Source organism: Panicum virgatum, chromosome 2N (genome assembly GCF_016808335.1).
Source record: "Panicum virgatum strain AP13 chromosome 2N, P.virgatum_v5, whole genome shotgun sequence".
Classification (NCBI taxonomy): domain Eukaryota; kingdom Viridiplantae; phylum Streptophyta; class Magnoliopsida; order Poales; family Poaceae; genus Panicum; species Panicum virgatum.
Genome location: NC_053146.1, coordinates 11,016,732 through 11,033,179, shown reverse-complemented (window position 1 = coordinate 11,033,179; position 16,448 = coordinate 11,016,732). Strand labels below are relative to the sequence as shown.

The window sequence follows — 16,448 nt, the reverse complement described above, 5'->3', positions numbered from 1 at the left end:
CTGATTCATCCCAAGAAAGACTCCAAATGGCCTATATTCTTTGTTTGTACCAAAAGTTGTGTCAAATGTAACAACATCACCAAAATATGCATAGTCGAGGACCATTTTAGCATCAGCCCAGAATATGTTGGTTATATGTTCCTCACAATCCAGCTGCAAAGCATATTGGAAAGATGGGTTCTCAACGACTTTCTCATGAAAATACTTCAACATACTTCCAGCCTGTCCAAAAGCCAATTCCCTTTGTCGTTTGTTTTGTAAATAATTTTTCCGGTCCCGGTGTAAGGATCACCGGGGTGTCTGACCCTAGAGGGGGAGGGGGTGAATAGGGTCGCTAATCGCTTTTTAACCTAGGGCTCAAACTACTTGCATAAGATAAACCTAACACGTCCTATACATGCTAGTTATGACTAAGGTTTATCTATGATACTCTCTACTTACCCCTAAAAGACTTGCAACCTAGCCAATCCTAATCAAACTAACTAGGAAAGTAAAGGTACGCAAGATAGAGTAAATGCGGAAACGTAATGCGGTAAGTAAAGGGGTAAGTGCAAGAGGGATGCAAACTCCCGAGTAGACACGGTCATGTAACGTGGTTCGGGACACCGAGGCTCTTCCGATCACAGTCTTGCACTATGCCACCAAGGCAATGCTGGCAAGCAAAGTCAAGTGCCCCTAAGACACCGAGTCTCGTGCACCGCCACCGTCTCTCTCAGTCACCCAGTCGTAATCCACTACGGAGCTTCTCCACCAAGGAGGGGGCCTCCTCTTCCCCCGCACAAAGTGTCGTTGCCTCTCCACACCAAGACGGAGGGTCACACGATGGATCACAAGTTGCTTGCCGCAGCAAGACTTCTCTTCAAGGGAGCTCTCGCAAGAACTAATGATGTACAATGAAGCTCTATGGTGGTTGGAGATGTTCTTGGGTGTGTGTGGGATGTCCAGCAACTCCAGCAAACTTCAAATGGCAGGGGTGAGGCGTATATATAGGCCACCAAGTCTTGTAGCCATTGCTCCAACGGTCAGCTGAAAATCTGCGTATCACCGGAAGAACCGATGCTTCTGGCAGGGGTAGCGTCGGTTCTTCCAGTCACTCATAAACTAAAGTAGCCATTGAAGCTTCTGACAGCTGACGCAGTGATCACCGGTTGAACCGATGCTTTGTACCGATGCATCACCGGTTCATCCGGTGCTTAAGAATCTTCTCCTGGGTGCTGACGTCATTACACCGATGCCATACTCCGATGCACCGTCGGTTAAACCGGTGCTGAAGAAACTTCTCCTGGACACTTGACATCATCTCTGGAACATAGGACGCCCAATGCACCGATGCCCTTTCTTGGACCGTCGGTTCAACCGGTGCCTATAGGCTGACTTGGCTTCGATTTCCTCCTGCACCAAACATCAAGGCGTCGGTTCTTCCGACAAGCGTCGGATGCACCGATGCTTAGGCATCGGTTCTTCCGGTGCTCCTGATCCAAAGAGCTTTCAGGGTGCTGCCCTGAGACCCGTGAGGGGCGGCTCCCCCTCGACCCCCGTCCGCTAACCGGGTAGCGGAACCCCCGTAGGGGCGGCCCTCCGGTCCTTGCTACGCCTATATTTTCTTTCTCTTTGTCATCACTTGAACCTAAAAACCTGAGAATAATCATCTTAACAATCATATTAGTCCAATTGTTGTGTTGTCATTCGATCACCAAAATCACTCGAAATGGCATAAATGGTGTCATGTTCGTTACACCCGGCAAGTGTAGCTAAGGTTAAATGGCCCACCAACTTGACGAGCAACCATCTCATGGGCAGCATTTGGCCTAATTCCATATTCATCGGCGGTTTCTATTTCAAAAGCCTGCAGCTCTGAAATTTTCCTTTGAGTTTTCATCAAGTGGAAGGTCTCCGGCAAGTGAAGTAGATGATTGTGTTCAAGCACAACATCAGTGACTTCATAATTTCCAGCAACTCGATCCACAGTAACAATCATCCGAGCTTTGCAATCAGTCCTGGTTTCAGCTCTAAAACACTTGGTCACATGATCTGTTTGCCCTTTTCTTCTATGACCTTCATTGGAACAAATATATCTGCATGAAGTGACCTTACCATCAATTTTGCTTACATTTGTGTATCTTTTTTCTCACAGCAAAGCCAGTACAATAACCATATGCCACCCAAAACTGCCGAGCCTCATCACAATTTCTGAACCTCAAACCAACTTGAGGTATCCTACTGTCAATTTCTGCCATTGCTCATAGAATCTGGATAATAAATCCAACTTCAGGCATCATCTCTATACATTCCTATTTCAAATCAAGCTTAATAATCAAATCACTAAACGAAGATAAGATTGTATGTGCCTACAGAATGAAGAAGAAACTGCTGGAATGCAACTGAGGCACATATGCTGAGTTGTATACGTACTACAAAGGAAGGAATAACAGGGCAATCTAATTTCTTACATGCTGAGTTGTATTCCTTCCTCCTGGCATCGACGTTCTCGTTAGGTCACGGCGACGCTGCGTTCTGCTGGCCTCGCTGCCTCGCCCACTGGCCCGGCGGCCTCCTGCAGCCAGCGCTCGGCGGCTAGGCGCCGCGGCAGGGTCGGACGCCGGGTTCTGCTGGCGTCGCTGCCTCGCCCACGGGCCCGGCGGCCTCCTGCAGCCAGTGCTCGGCGGCCAGGCGCCGCGGCAGGGCCGACCTCCCTCGCGGGGTGGCGGTGGCCGGGAGCAGCGCGGTGGTGGTCGGGTGCGGCGCAGCGCCGGCCTCCTCTAGCGAACTCTGAACGCGCACAGCGCGCAGCGAGCGGCGAGCGCCGCGACGGGGGGCGGGCCGGCGGCCAGGTGCGGTGGTCGAACGCGAGAGAGACGAGCGTGAGATAGGCAGCGACGCGCGCGCATCTGATTTGGGCGTTGTCCCGCTCTAGGAAGAGGTAAAAAAACAGGGAGTCCTTATGTGACAGAACCGCCAAGTTAAACGGCTTAATTAAGTGTAATGGCCATCATTTGAACGCATCAGACGTATTAGCTTAATTAAGTGTAACCTGACAGCCTGTTTCCAACCCACAGGCCGATCGAAACACACCAGAAGTCTCGCACGAAGGCGAGCGCAGAAGGTACCAGCATGATAAAAGATTATAAAATAGAAAAATAACATTAATGCTTTTACAAAATAGCCTTAGATTTAAAATTTGCAAAAAAGAAATGACAGCATGGAAGAGAATCTAACTTACAGAGCATTTTTACTAGAGAATAAATAAAACAAACTAAATAAATCGAGAACTACCGAGACGTGAAGACAAGGCGCCACATCGAGCCCACCGATATGACACCTAGTTAGCTCCTATACCTGAAACAGGGTAAACAACAAACCCTGAGCAACTAGTACTCAGCAAGACTTACCCGACCAGTGGGTATAACTTAGCCCACATATCTAGACATGCAAAGCTTTCTGGCTGGTGGTTATTTTTGCATTAAAAGCTTCTAAAAGTGAGTCCTTATTTTTCCACTTTTAGCCCAAATTCTATATATAACAATCATTAACTAATATTTGCACCTGCTAAGCAATCATAACAACATGAGGTATTAATTCATGATAGATATCTCCAACATTACTTTAATTCCATATAACATTACTACGATGCGGTGCTGTGATCAAGGTGCTCATATCCGAGATGCGACTGACGGTGAATCGATTCGATTTAACCTTGCAAGGTGAACCTAACCAACACGGCACGTATTTGCCCCATCGGACTATACATGCCAACCATTCCCCTCCCCGCCTCGAACTACAGGACCGCCCCACCATCATATGGTCAGCCGAGCTCAACGTGAGACCACCAAAAGTAAACATATGCAATCTCATTTCTCCGCGACTACTCGACTACCCCAGGAGGTGAGTTGGAGTCCTGTACTTTCAAAGCAAGGCAGTACTCGGCTTACCGGTTTCGACTACCTCCTACTCCCGGCATGCAGTTAGTACAATTCAAACTCGATCACAGGGCCAGACAACGAACGGTCCTTAATCGACACAGACGGGCTAGCCTTTCCCCGCCCGGTCTCCATTTTCTTTTCTTTCTCCAACCTATTCCATTACTCCATATACTCAAAATAACGATACATCCTATATCTCGCGAGTGACCAGAAATCACTTGACTTCTACCGAGATCTTATTAAGCATAGCATTTCTATCGTCCTATACATACTAGTATAACTACAGGGAACCTAGGGATCATGCAACTAGAGTTCCAAATAATTCCTAAACCTAATGCACAAATAATAGAAACATATATAGATGTCATAAATTGAAGTCATAGGATGTGCACCGGGGCTTGCCTGGGATTAACACTGAGTCAGTGTTAGATAGATGATACTCGCTTGGCGAGCATCTGCCTTAGGTCATGCACATTGGAATCCATCCATCCATCTTCTAGATGTATCCACCATTCACCGTCTTGTGGTTCGGTTCCGTCAGCACATGCCTCACATCCACGCGTTGTATATCTAGCGTACCTAAATGATATGCAATGATACGAGTGCATGAATATAAGAAAAACAACACATGATGCAATGCAATGTGACTAATAGAAAAGATATGACTGGACAATTATTTACCGAGTAAACATAACAAACGAGCTTACAAGGCAAATGGGTTGGGGCTGCAATACAAGAATTCATTCAATTTATTTTAGCCTGAAGTGTTTCCTTCAAAAAGTATTACTAAACTTGCTTAGAACGACAAAGCAAATATACAGAGCAAGACGGGTAACTAGAGATTTTTATTCAACTAAAAAGCATGACATGAAAGTAACCCACAATCTGATCTTAGGAATTAACTTCAATTATGCAAGATCAATATGAATTATTGAAATTAAACCTGCAGAAAAAAGATTGCCTAGCAACAAGTATAACAGGAAAGCTATGGCTAGCAACTAATCAAAAGCAGAAACATGACTTATAGCTTTAAACTTGTAACCAAATTTTACCAACATGATATGCTACTAAGAAGGAGTGTAAAAATAATTAACCAACATTTTTTTGATAACATAAAGTATTTATTTTATCCTCAACAAGACAAACTGAACAAAAATAAATTTACACACATGTGCATAGCTTCAGGACATGAAATTTTTATAGTGAACTAAACATGCAAAGAATAAGCTACTGCATAAATTTTATAATTTTTCAACATCTAAAACTGTATATATTAAATAAATAAGTTGAAACTAGCATTATCTATGATTAAATCAATACATCATGAAAACATTAAACAAACATCAGGTTAAATATTTTTCCTAAGTTCTACATGCCAAATAAAAGCTAATCCAACTAGTTTTACATTTTTACCATTTTTCTACTATTTACTATGCATTTTCAAAACTTGCAACCACTTAAACTATCATTTAAACTAGAGCAAAAACTATTTAGAAACTGAAAATCAACCTGTAAGGAAAGTTGTGGATCTTAGGACAAGGAATCCAACAAATTTTAGTTTGCATTTTTCTGATTTTTCTATGATTTACTATGATTTTTCAAAGTTTTAGCCAATTATTGCAAAACAGCCCTTCGCAGCACTATTCACCTGAGTCATGGACTTCGCAGAAAACACCCTGGACATCTTTCTATTGCTGTCTGGAGTCCCTGGTCGCGAAAACATAGTAGGGGAGAAAAGGAACGGCGATTCCGGCCATGGGGGGCTTGCTGGCGGCGAGGGAGGGGTGGAGGAGCATGAGGGCGACGAGAGCTACCTGTAGGTGGGCTTGGTTGGGGTTGGGGGCGACCGGAGAGGCGCCGGCGGTGGTAGCAGCACCTCGGCGGCGGTAATGGAGGCGTGCGGCGGCGCTCCAGCGAGGGAGGACGATGGGGCGGCCATGGGAGGATTCAGCAAGGCCGGGCGGAGTTGGTGCGTTCGGTGGCCCAGCGCAGGGGCGCGTGCACGCGGCTCGTGGCGAGCAGCAGCATGCCGGCGGCGGCATGGCTCGAGAACGAGCACGGAAACTCATGGAACGCGATGGAACGAGGAGAGCATGAGCTTCGGGGGCTCACCTAGGTTCGGTTCGAGCCTTTGGACGAAGGAAATGGTGGTCCGACGATGGAGTTCGACGGTGGGCGGATTTGGGGGCGGAAAAAGGGCTGACGGCTCTGTTCCACCTCGATTTCCGGCGATGGAGGGCCGGAGCTTGGCAAGGACGAGTCGGGGAGGAAGCTACGGTGATGAAGGAGCTTCGGTTGCGGTCGATTTGAGGGAGATGGTCCGGAGGGGGGCGCGGCGTGCAGGGCCGGCCATGGCATTGACGGCGCCATGGCAGCAGCGTAGGCAGCAGCAGCGCAAACGCGCGGCGCAGCGTGTGAGGGAGAGGGAGAGGGAGAGGGAGAGGCCGCGCGGATAAGGCGACGGGGGAGGCTGCGCGGCATGGGCTAGAACGCGCGGCACTCGGCGCGAGCAAGCGGCGCCGTGGTCAATTTGGCCACGGTGACCACGCACGGGAGAGAAAAGAGAAGAGAACACGTGCCCTTGATATTTGTGACTCAAATTTGGAAAAATTTGAAACTTCAAACCACAATTATTCACTCCTAATTGAGGACTAATTGAGAGGTGTTACAGTTGAGATTCGGCTGCCAGTCACGTTGTGACTTGCCTACCGCAAGTCACGGAATCTGGATCCCGGCATGCCTTCCCTGGACAGGGCTGGTTTTTTTTTTTTGGAAAGACATGGGTAGGGTTGTTAAAAGCAGCCACTCCCCGGCGGCCTGAACTGCCAGAACGCCGGCCGGCTCGCTTCTTTCTTTGTATGCTGGGCTGCTGCTTCTTTTGCCGCTAGCTTGGGGCTTGGCTGCTCTGCTATCTATCGTTCTGGTTGGGTGCAAGGTTTACAATTTCGGCGAAATTTCGCCGAAATTTCGGTATTTTTTTTGTTTTCGCTAGTTACCGGGAAGTGGAATTTCGGTAAATTTCGTTTCAAAATTCAAAAATTCAAAAAAAATTGAAAAAAATATCAAAAAAATATGATAAAAAACTAGGTGTTTTCTGAGCAATTAGCACTTGAAATAATTGAAAAATAAGTTGATTTGGTTGGTTAAAATCACTAAATGGGTTCGGACCCGTTAACCAATAATAAACCCGTTAAGCGTTTTAACCTACCCAACTCACCTGGGTCCGCCCCGACGCAGCTCGTCACTCTTCCAGTGCCCTCCTCGCTCTCCTCTCTGTTCCCCTTCATGCCTCCGCCCTTCCGCCGCCGCCAGCAGTCGATTTCGCCGCTCAGAACCGAAATTTCGGCGGAAAATCACCGGATTTCGGCCGGAATGTAGAGGATCCCGCTGCTGGGAAGGCGCGGCGGCATACCACTGCATCCCGACCGGATTTCGCTGTCTTACTGGCGAAAAACCGCTACTTATGTCCGGATTTCGGCACTGGCTCCGGGAAAGAAAGGTATGAGAGGTTATTTTGCGATGGTGATGCTTGTTGATGTTGATGTAAGTTAGTTACTGGTGATATGTGATGAAATGGGGAAGCTAGTTAGAGGAAATGGGGAAGCTAGGGTTAGAGGAAATGTTAGGATTTGTTAGTTGATTTGGCATGAAATGTATAGAAAAAGTCATTCCAACATTTTGGATATGAGTTGTATTGGATATGAGCACGATTTGTAGATACTATGTGATATTCATGAACTTACACCGTGCTATTTTTCTGTAATTATAGGACAATGCCAGACGTAGTGTGGGAGCATGGCCAAAAGGTCGGGGGGTGGTTTCAAATGCAAGTATTGCAGGGAGGAGAAGGGTGGGGGAGGAGCAACACGGTTCAAAGAGCATTTGGCACATCGGGGGAAAGATGTGAAGGACTGCCCTTCGGTTCCGACCGAAGTTAAGGAATTCTTTAGTGAGTAGTTGGACAGGAACAAGGTTAGAGCAAAAGCAAGGGCCCGAGAAAGAGTGCTGAGGGACCAAGCAACAAGGGGGCGGCACACTGACCTAGAGGAGGAGGGTGGCCAGGGGCACGACGAGGATGCAGAGCTATAGGCTGCCTTACACCAGTCCCGCCAAGAGTATGACTTTATGCAGCAAGCTGGGCCACGATACGAGAGGGGTGGCGGATCTGGAGCTGCTTCTGGATCTACAAGTGGTGGTGTTGGAGGCAGTGGTGGACCACAGGCTTCGATGTTCAGAAGGAGTCAGTCACAAGTCCCCGAGAGGGTTAGGGGCTACCACCTAGGTTTGAGCAGTGCTCCACGGCAGCAAAGGATTGATACCGGCCCATGGACTGTCAAGGGGAGGACATCAAGAGAGCTTCTAGGGAGGGCATGGGCGAAGGCGTGCCATGCTGTCGGTATTCCCGGCCGGAAAGTCGATGACCCATACTTTAAAGCTGCGATTGTGGAGACCCAGAAACAAGGTAACAATGTATATTTTTAGCTACATTACATATCCTTCTTTGTGATCTTAATGCTTTCTCTTCTATGACCGCAGGTGTTGGAATCAAAATACCATCAGGGAGGGAGATAGATGGAAAATATTTGGATGAGAATGTGAAGGAGATAGAGAAAGAGATAGAGAAGTGGAAGAACGAGTGGGATGAATGTGGAGTCACGATCATGTGTGATTCGTGGACGGGGCCTATGCGTAACTCGGTCATTAATTTCTTGGTGTATATCGGTGGCACCATGTATTTCTTGAAGTCCATCAATGCGTCCGACAAAATACAGGACCATCAATACTTGTTGAAGGTAAGTCCATGTATCGATGCATTGTTCTCGCCTTGGCATAAAATATAGGACCATACGCATATCACATTGGCAATGTTGTGCAGGAGATACGAGCAGTGGTCATGAAAGTGGAGCCTCACAATGTGGTTCAGCTTGTCACGGATAATGGTTCGAACTACAAAAAAGCCTGCAAAATTCTCTGTCACGAGTTCCCTACCATTGCATGGCAGCCTTGCCTTGCCCATACCATCAACCTTATGCTGAAGGACATAGGGAAGTGGCCGGAGCATGATGCTTGTATTCGAAGCGCGCAACGAATTTGCAGCTGGCTCTACAACTCCAACAGTTTACACAGCATGATGAGGGAAGCCATCGGTGGAGAGTTGGTCAGGTGGAATGTAACAAGATTTGGGACCAACTACATGTTCCTTGAAAGCATGTATAAGAAGAAGGACCAGTTCATGACATGGTTAGTGTCACCTGAGTTCTGACGGTCCCGCCACTTCAAAAGTGAAACTGGAAGGTACATTTACGAATGCATCACAAGTCTTGAATGGTGGGCGAATATAGAGTATGTGATCAATGATGTTGAGCCTCTGTACATGTTTCTGAGATTTGCTGACACAGACAAGACACCTAATTTGAGTGAGGTGACAATGGAGTATCAAAACATGAGGCAGACATATGCCAGCAAGTTCAGCAGTGACTACCCCCGGTTTGAAAAGATCATGGCTGTGATAGATGCAAGGATGACCACAGTGATGTCAGGCACATATATGGCCACTGCTTGTGCTCTTAACCCTTACGTGCAGTACAGTTTGGGCACATCACAGACAGTCATGGTAGTAATGCGCAATGGTCTGGAGAAAATGTTGAATACTAATTCAGCAGCAATTGCATTGCAGGAATTTGAAATATTCAGGACGAAGCAAGGTGAGTTCTCTAGTGACATTGCTAGGCGAATGGCCATTGACCGGAAAACTTCACCAGCTGCTTGGTGGGCTACATTTGGGGGAGATACACCAGTGTTGCAAAGGGTCGCCCGACGCTTGTTGTCGCAGTGTGCAGCCTCTAGTGGATGTGAAAGGAACTGGAGCACCTTTGCTTACATCCACACCAAACTGCGCAAATAGGTTGAGCCACCAGAAATTGGACAAATTGGTCTTTGTGAACTACAACCTCCGCTTGCGTCTGCAACGTGCTACTAGAGGGGTCGATCCATATGACTATGATCCAGTTAGCAGTTTCATGGATCTTTCTTTGTACCGGCAGTCATCAGCAATTCAAGATTGGATGAAGCAATCAAGGTCCAATGGAGACCCAGCATTTGATGAAGACTCAGACTTCACTGACACTCCATTGCCGAGCCAGATGTTCACTGACATAGGCTCTTCTCATGGTCACGATGAAGATGTGGAGACATGGGCCGAAGAAACAATTGGGGACACACATCTAGGAAAAAGGAAGACTAAGATTGGTCCCGAAATGAGAAAAGGGAAGAAACCACGCACTGAGGAGGAGTTAGGTAGTGACGATACCACACCTGAGCCTAGTGGTGGTGAGGACATTGGTGATGATGATGATGGTGATGGTGATGGTGATGGTGATGATGATGGTGATGATGATGATGATGATGATGATGATGATTCCAGTAGCAGTGAAGGTGATGGCAATGATGGCAACGAAAGTGGTGGTTATCGTATATCTCCTACTATAAGGTTCACTGGGGAGGAGGACTTCACCCATGCAACACAAGATACAGATCATGGAGCACCTACTTCACAACGACAAACAACATCGACACGTCGACATGATCGACAGGCCCCACTTGCATATGATGAAGATAGCTCCAACTCTGCCTCCAGTAGTCTGTACTACAACCCTTACAGTACTTCTCCCCCTGCAGGGGGCTTTCTGTGGCCACCACCAGGGGTGGTGAACCCGCCACTTCCGCAGGCAGTTGCAGCATTGCCTTGTTTGGATTATCACGGCTACCTACCATATGAAGCTCCACAGTTGCAATATCACCCACCTACGTACGTGTATTTGCCACCAACAGACGAGCCGTATGAGGGACCACCGGGAGAGAGATTTGAGGACTGAAGAATGCAGGTACTTATCCTATCAACAGAACTTATCTATACGTTTTGCTTCCTCTACTTATTCAATTTATTTCACATAAATATTTAAATGCAGAGAATATGCTACATGGATTATTCTGGACTATGCCTTTGCCTCTGTTGTATCTTTGGATTGTAATAATTCTAATGGACTTTGGATGTATTACGTTCTATGTGTGGACTTTGGACATGAGTTATGTGTTAAATGGTGTATTTGTCATTGTTTTGTGGAGTTATATATATGTTATGCATTATAAACTGTCCATATACACATAATCAGGGGAAATTTTGCCAAAATTTTCAATTTTTTCATATATACACATCATTTTCTGTTAATTTGCATCATTTTACGGTGACAAAACCGAAATTTCGGTTAAAATCACCGAAATTTCGGTCAACAAAACCGAAATTTCGGTCGGAATGCAACGAAATTTCGTTTTTCGAATTCAAAAACACTTTTCGGTCGAAATTACCGATATTTAGCGAAATTTCGCCCGAAATTCCGTTTCCGCCGGATGGCGGGATTCGGTGAAAAACGAAAAGGAGAACCCTGGTTGGGTGTTTGTTTGCTCGTATGAATTGGGATGGAACAGGTGCTTGGCACTGGGCCACCGGCATGGGATGGGGTTGGCCATTGCGGCATTGCCATGCGCCCTGCCAGCCAATTCTACGAGGGCGTACTGGTCAGGGTTAACCATTTCGTTTTCCGGTCAAATCCCGGTGTTTAGCGGAAACGGAATTCCGTTCCGAAATTTCGGTAAATTTCGGCGAATTTCGTTGAATTTCGGTCGAAATTTGTTGAATTTTGAATTTGAAAACGAAATATAACGAAAAATACCGAAATTTCGAATCCCGGTAACTAGCGGAAACGAAAATTTTTCCGAAATTTCGGCGAAATTTCGCCGAAATTGTTAACCCTGGTACTGGTCTACTGGATGAGGCTGTAGTGAAGTGGTGGTGGTCCATGCTTTGAGTTGAGGTTGAGCAGCAGCAGCAGCCTGGATGGGATGCTTTCCTGTCTCTCTGTTCACTTGTGCGCGCTGCCAATGGTCCATGCTTTGGCATACAACTACCTGACTGTTCCTGCATTCTTTTTTCTTTACATCGGATCTGGTCACTCCTATTGGGCCTAAAAGCTTCGTAGTGGCATCAACACCAACAGTCATTGGACCTACAACTACAACCGGGGGATTGATTTTTCTACCTACACTCTTTATGGCCAGTTATTTAGGGACGGAGGAAGTACTAGCGTAATAGTCTTTATTTAGTTGCAATTTTTTTTAGAATTTTGGTACTGTAGCACATTCGTTTGTATTTGATAATTATTATCCGATCATGGGTTAACTAGACTCAAAAGTTTCATCTCACAAATTACAGACAAACTGTATAATTAGTTATTTTATTTAGCTACATTTAATACTTCTCAGGTAGTCTCGTCTTCGCTGAGTTGGGCGTCCAAAATTCTTATATGACTCCAAGTGCTCTTGGGTGTTTTTAAAAAAATATAAGCCCGAGGAAAGGAAAGATGAAGATTCCTTTTTGATGGGTCGCGCGTGATGGGCCCGCTGGGTGCATTCATGGACGTGTCCGTCCGTGCAAGCGGAACAGTGAGTCAGTCCAGTTAGTCAACAGTAGCACGCTTTCCTTTCTCGACTGTCAGCGCAGCCCACCAGTGGTCGTACCCCCCCCCCCCCCCCCCCCCCCACACACACAGAGCTGCCCACTCTCGCGAGGCTGGGCCTTGCCCGTTGGGTCGAAGCCGTGCAACCCAAATCAGCTCTGAGCTCTCTGGGCTGGGCTGGGCTTTACACACACAAATGCTATCGTTTGTGCAATAACTGATTAGCGTTTTTTTCATTTTTATATTTAAAAAAAATAAAATTTCAAAAATATATGCCGAATAAATAAATTTTCAAAAATAGGTGCCTGTCGCCTCCGCCCATCCAGTGGGCGACAGGACCTAAATGTAAAAAAATTTACATTTAGGTCCTGGCGCCGAGGCGCATTAAATAGTAAACTTGTAAAATCAATATAAAATCGTAGAAAAATAAAAAAAATACAAACTCATTTGTTCTGGATTTTAAGAAACAAGATCTACAACTTTTGTTATATAAAGTTTTTCATTTGATCAATGTATCGTGCTCTATTTTAAATACTAGTTTAATGCACTTTTATTTAAATCTCAAGATCCATCCTTTGGATGCATGTCATCTTTGGCCAGAGTGTTGCATATGGTGAGCATATGCTTGTACAAAATTGGTAGGCCCAGAAAACATTTCTAGAATAAGTTTTTAAATTAGATCTTGCAATATGTCTAGTTTAAATGGGTTATTTATTCATGCTACTATACTGAGTATTAGAAGCCATAACTTTTACAGTACTATTATTTTATTTCCTAAGAGCTATTTTATTTCCTAAGAGCTATAAAAAACTTTAGTAAATTTTAGATAAGCACAACTAGACCAAATGGATTATTTCAGATTTTTCTAGGTACAAGAACTATTTTTCTTGATTTAGATACATTGATCAAATGAAAAACTTTATGTAACAAAAGTTGTAGATATTATTTCATAGAATCCAGAACAGTTGAGTTTATATTTTTCCGATTTTTCTATGATTTTATATCATTTTTACAAGTTTACTATTTAATGTGCCCTAGGCGCCATGACCTAAATATAATTTTTTTTACATTTAGGTCCTGTCGCCCACTGGATGGGCGACAGGCACCCATTTTTGAAAATTTCTCAATTCGACATATATTTTTAAAATTTTGTTTTTTAAATATAAAAATGAAAAAGATCCTAACTGATTATCAGTGGGCCCGATTCGGTGTTGTGTTCTGGGCCTCCGCAGAGGCCAGGGGTCATAATAGAGGATGTACTTCGTCCCGTACAACGCTAAACTTTTCTCTATCCACCAGTCTAGAGGATATACTGATGGGACATGGCTAAACTTTAGCTCTAGCCACGTAGGATGCTCTAAAATGTTAGAGCTCCAAAAGACTCGGTAAAACAATATGTAGAGTAAAAATTGGATACAACAGTCTCTCTATTTTTTCCTCCTCGCTAGCCTCTAGGTATCCATTCCCCTTCGCTAGGCAAAATTGCCGAGCAACTCCCACTCTCCATCCACTCCCACATTGGTTGCCCCGCGCTCATCCCAGCCTCCATCGTCGACGAGGGCGAGGAGGGAGAAGACCAATACGGCAGCACGCAGCAGTAACCGCGCCTTCGCTGATGCGCCCTCCATCTTCCACCGCTCCATCGCCACCCTCACGGCGTCGGGAGCGAGTGGCTATTGTCCTTCGGTGACTTCGCCATCGGCGGCGGTGACTGGCCCCTCCGCCTCTGGGTCCACCCGGCTCCATGGAGGTGGCCCACCTTCGCAGCGGCGGCGGCAAAGGCAAACCTAGTGGCAAGCAGATGGTGTCGACGTAGCCCTTTCCCCTTTCCCACACGGCGGTCATGGACAGGCAACCGGGGAGGACGCAGCTGGGCTGAGGAGGACGGACCAGCCAGGGAGGGCGTGACAGAGCTGGGGAGGACGAGACGATCACGGATGCAGCGGGGCAGGTTGGGCACGACGGCCGGGGAGGGTGCAGCGGACATGGAGGGCTCGGCAACCAACGTCCCTGCAAGGTCCCGCCGGTGATTAGACCGATCCCTCCCTTCCGGTGCCCTCGCCGGTGTCGAAGGTGGAGTGGTCAGGTCTCTTTAGAAAGTTTCTTTGTGTGTTCTCTGGTGTGCGTGTGTGTTGGTGTGTGTGTGAGAGGTGGTGTGCGTAAGTCTCGGTATGACGTGTTCGGAGACTTCTCAGGTAGTCTCGTCTGCGCTGAGTCCGGTCAACGTGGGCGTCCAAAATTCTTACATGACTCCGAGTGCTCCTGTGTGCTTTCAAAAAAAAATATAGGCCCTAGGAAAGGAAAGATGAAGATTCCTAGGAAAGGAAATATCAGGTCACCAAGCTTGCCTAGACAATTCCCGTAGATGCCCAATCTCATGGGCGTGCCTATAGATCGCTTCAGGGGATAGTCGTGGGAACCATGGCTTGACGAGGAAGAGGAATGGGATCGCTGACATCAGCAGCAAAAGCAAAGGGGATTTAAATTAAAAAATATATAAGTCTTAAAATATGTATTCAAATCAAATTCCAATTATAGCATTATCTTTGTTAGGACGAGATTTTCAAAAGAAGACATGCCTATGTTTGCACGATATTTTTTTAAAAAATATTTTTTAAAAATACTAAAGAATTAGTTTCAGTTACGCAGAACAAATATTTTAACAACACGAATAAATAATTATTTTAAAAATAGTAATGTAGAATGAACAAAACATTAAAATCACAAACAAATGAGTTAACATAGCAGAATAATTTAATCTATAGAGCGAATAAATGAATTATACACCTCAAACTTTTATGTTAGATAGAGAGTAATAGAAAAAAACATCAAAAAAATATAAGAAGGATATGCATATAAAAGAATAAGTAAAAAGAGTGGAATAAAAATAAAAAATAGAGAATAGAAAAAATAAATGAGAATAAAAGGAAGAGAGATTTAGCCCGCAGCTGCAAAAAGAAAAAGGCAGAACAATCTAAACAGATCATAAAAAGCACAGCAGTAGGCCGGTCCATGTGAGCTGGTGCTCCATCCAAGCATTGTTGGGCCGAATCCAGCCTAAGAGCGGCACGCGGAAGCTTCAAGCGATGGATCGCCATTTTACAACGCGTGCGGTGTATAGCCCGCGTCCAATCTTTAGTGAGTCAGGGTACTATGTGCACTCCATGCATGGTGGGTTATTGGGGGAATGGCCAGCCTATGAAGTAATTGAGCCTCATATTGCGTTTTAAATATCTATTTGTAAATCTTGTACTTACCAAGGGTCGGTAGCAAATTGCCACCTCCCCCCTCCTAGGGATGAAAACGGTCGGGAAAACTCCATAACCGTTCCTGCTCCTGTATTTTTATGCCGGAAATGGATGCGGGAACGAGAAAGGCAGACGGGAAAACGAAATCAATATTACGGGATATCGGGAACAAAATATATCGATCGGGAACACATCGATTACGATCGGGAATCGGGAACTCAAATCGTGAACTCTTACACATGTAACCACTCGAAATATTTAGCTCAACACAATATTTACAACTATGCATCATTAATTGGCGAACAATACACAGAATAGTGAATAGATGTCAAATGATATTAGCACTTCAGCTCGGTGGAGTGGTGGAGGCTGCGGAGTCCTGGAGACGATGATGGAATGGGGACTGTCGTCCGTCGTACTCTGTCGTACTGGAGTCGGGCCTTGCATATTGGAGTCGGGCTATCGGGGTCGCGGACTCGCGGCGGCGGTACGCTTGCTGTAGGTTGCGGCCGTGCGGCGGTCGCCGACGGTGGAAGAGGCGGCCAAGTCGCTCTGGGTCGGGGGCGTGTGGGACTGAGTCTGGGAGGCGGCTGGAGCTTGTGAGGATGGGAGCTAGGGTTTGGAGGCATGTGAGTTTTGTTGGAGTCGGGAGGCTGGGCTTGGGGGGAGAGGGAGCGCGAGGGAAGGCGGAGTCTGGAATGAGCTCGAATGTTTACGCGGGCTTAATACGGGAAAACCACCGGGAGTTCCCGCATCAAATATGGTAA

The 16,448-nt window shown here is 46.0% G+C and overlaps 1 protein-coding gene across 1 annotated transcript; it reads left to right on the top strand.

Moving 5' to 3' along the window:
• The first annotated feature begins 8,045 nt into the window (after positions 1–8,045).
• LOC120662385 lies at positions 8,046–9,242 on the top strand. Its single transcript, XM_039941545.1, has 3 exons — positions 8,046–8,382; positions 8,457–8,713; positions 8,797–9,242. The coding sequence occupies exons 1-3, from the start codon at positions 8,046–8,048 to the stop codon at positions 9,181–9,183; spliced, it is 981 nt and encodes a 326-aa protein (XP_039797479.1). The 3' UTR covers positions 9,184–9,242.
• The last annotated feature ends 7,206 nt before the right edge of the window (positions 9,243–16,448 follow it).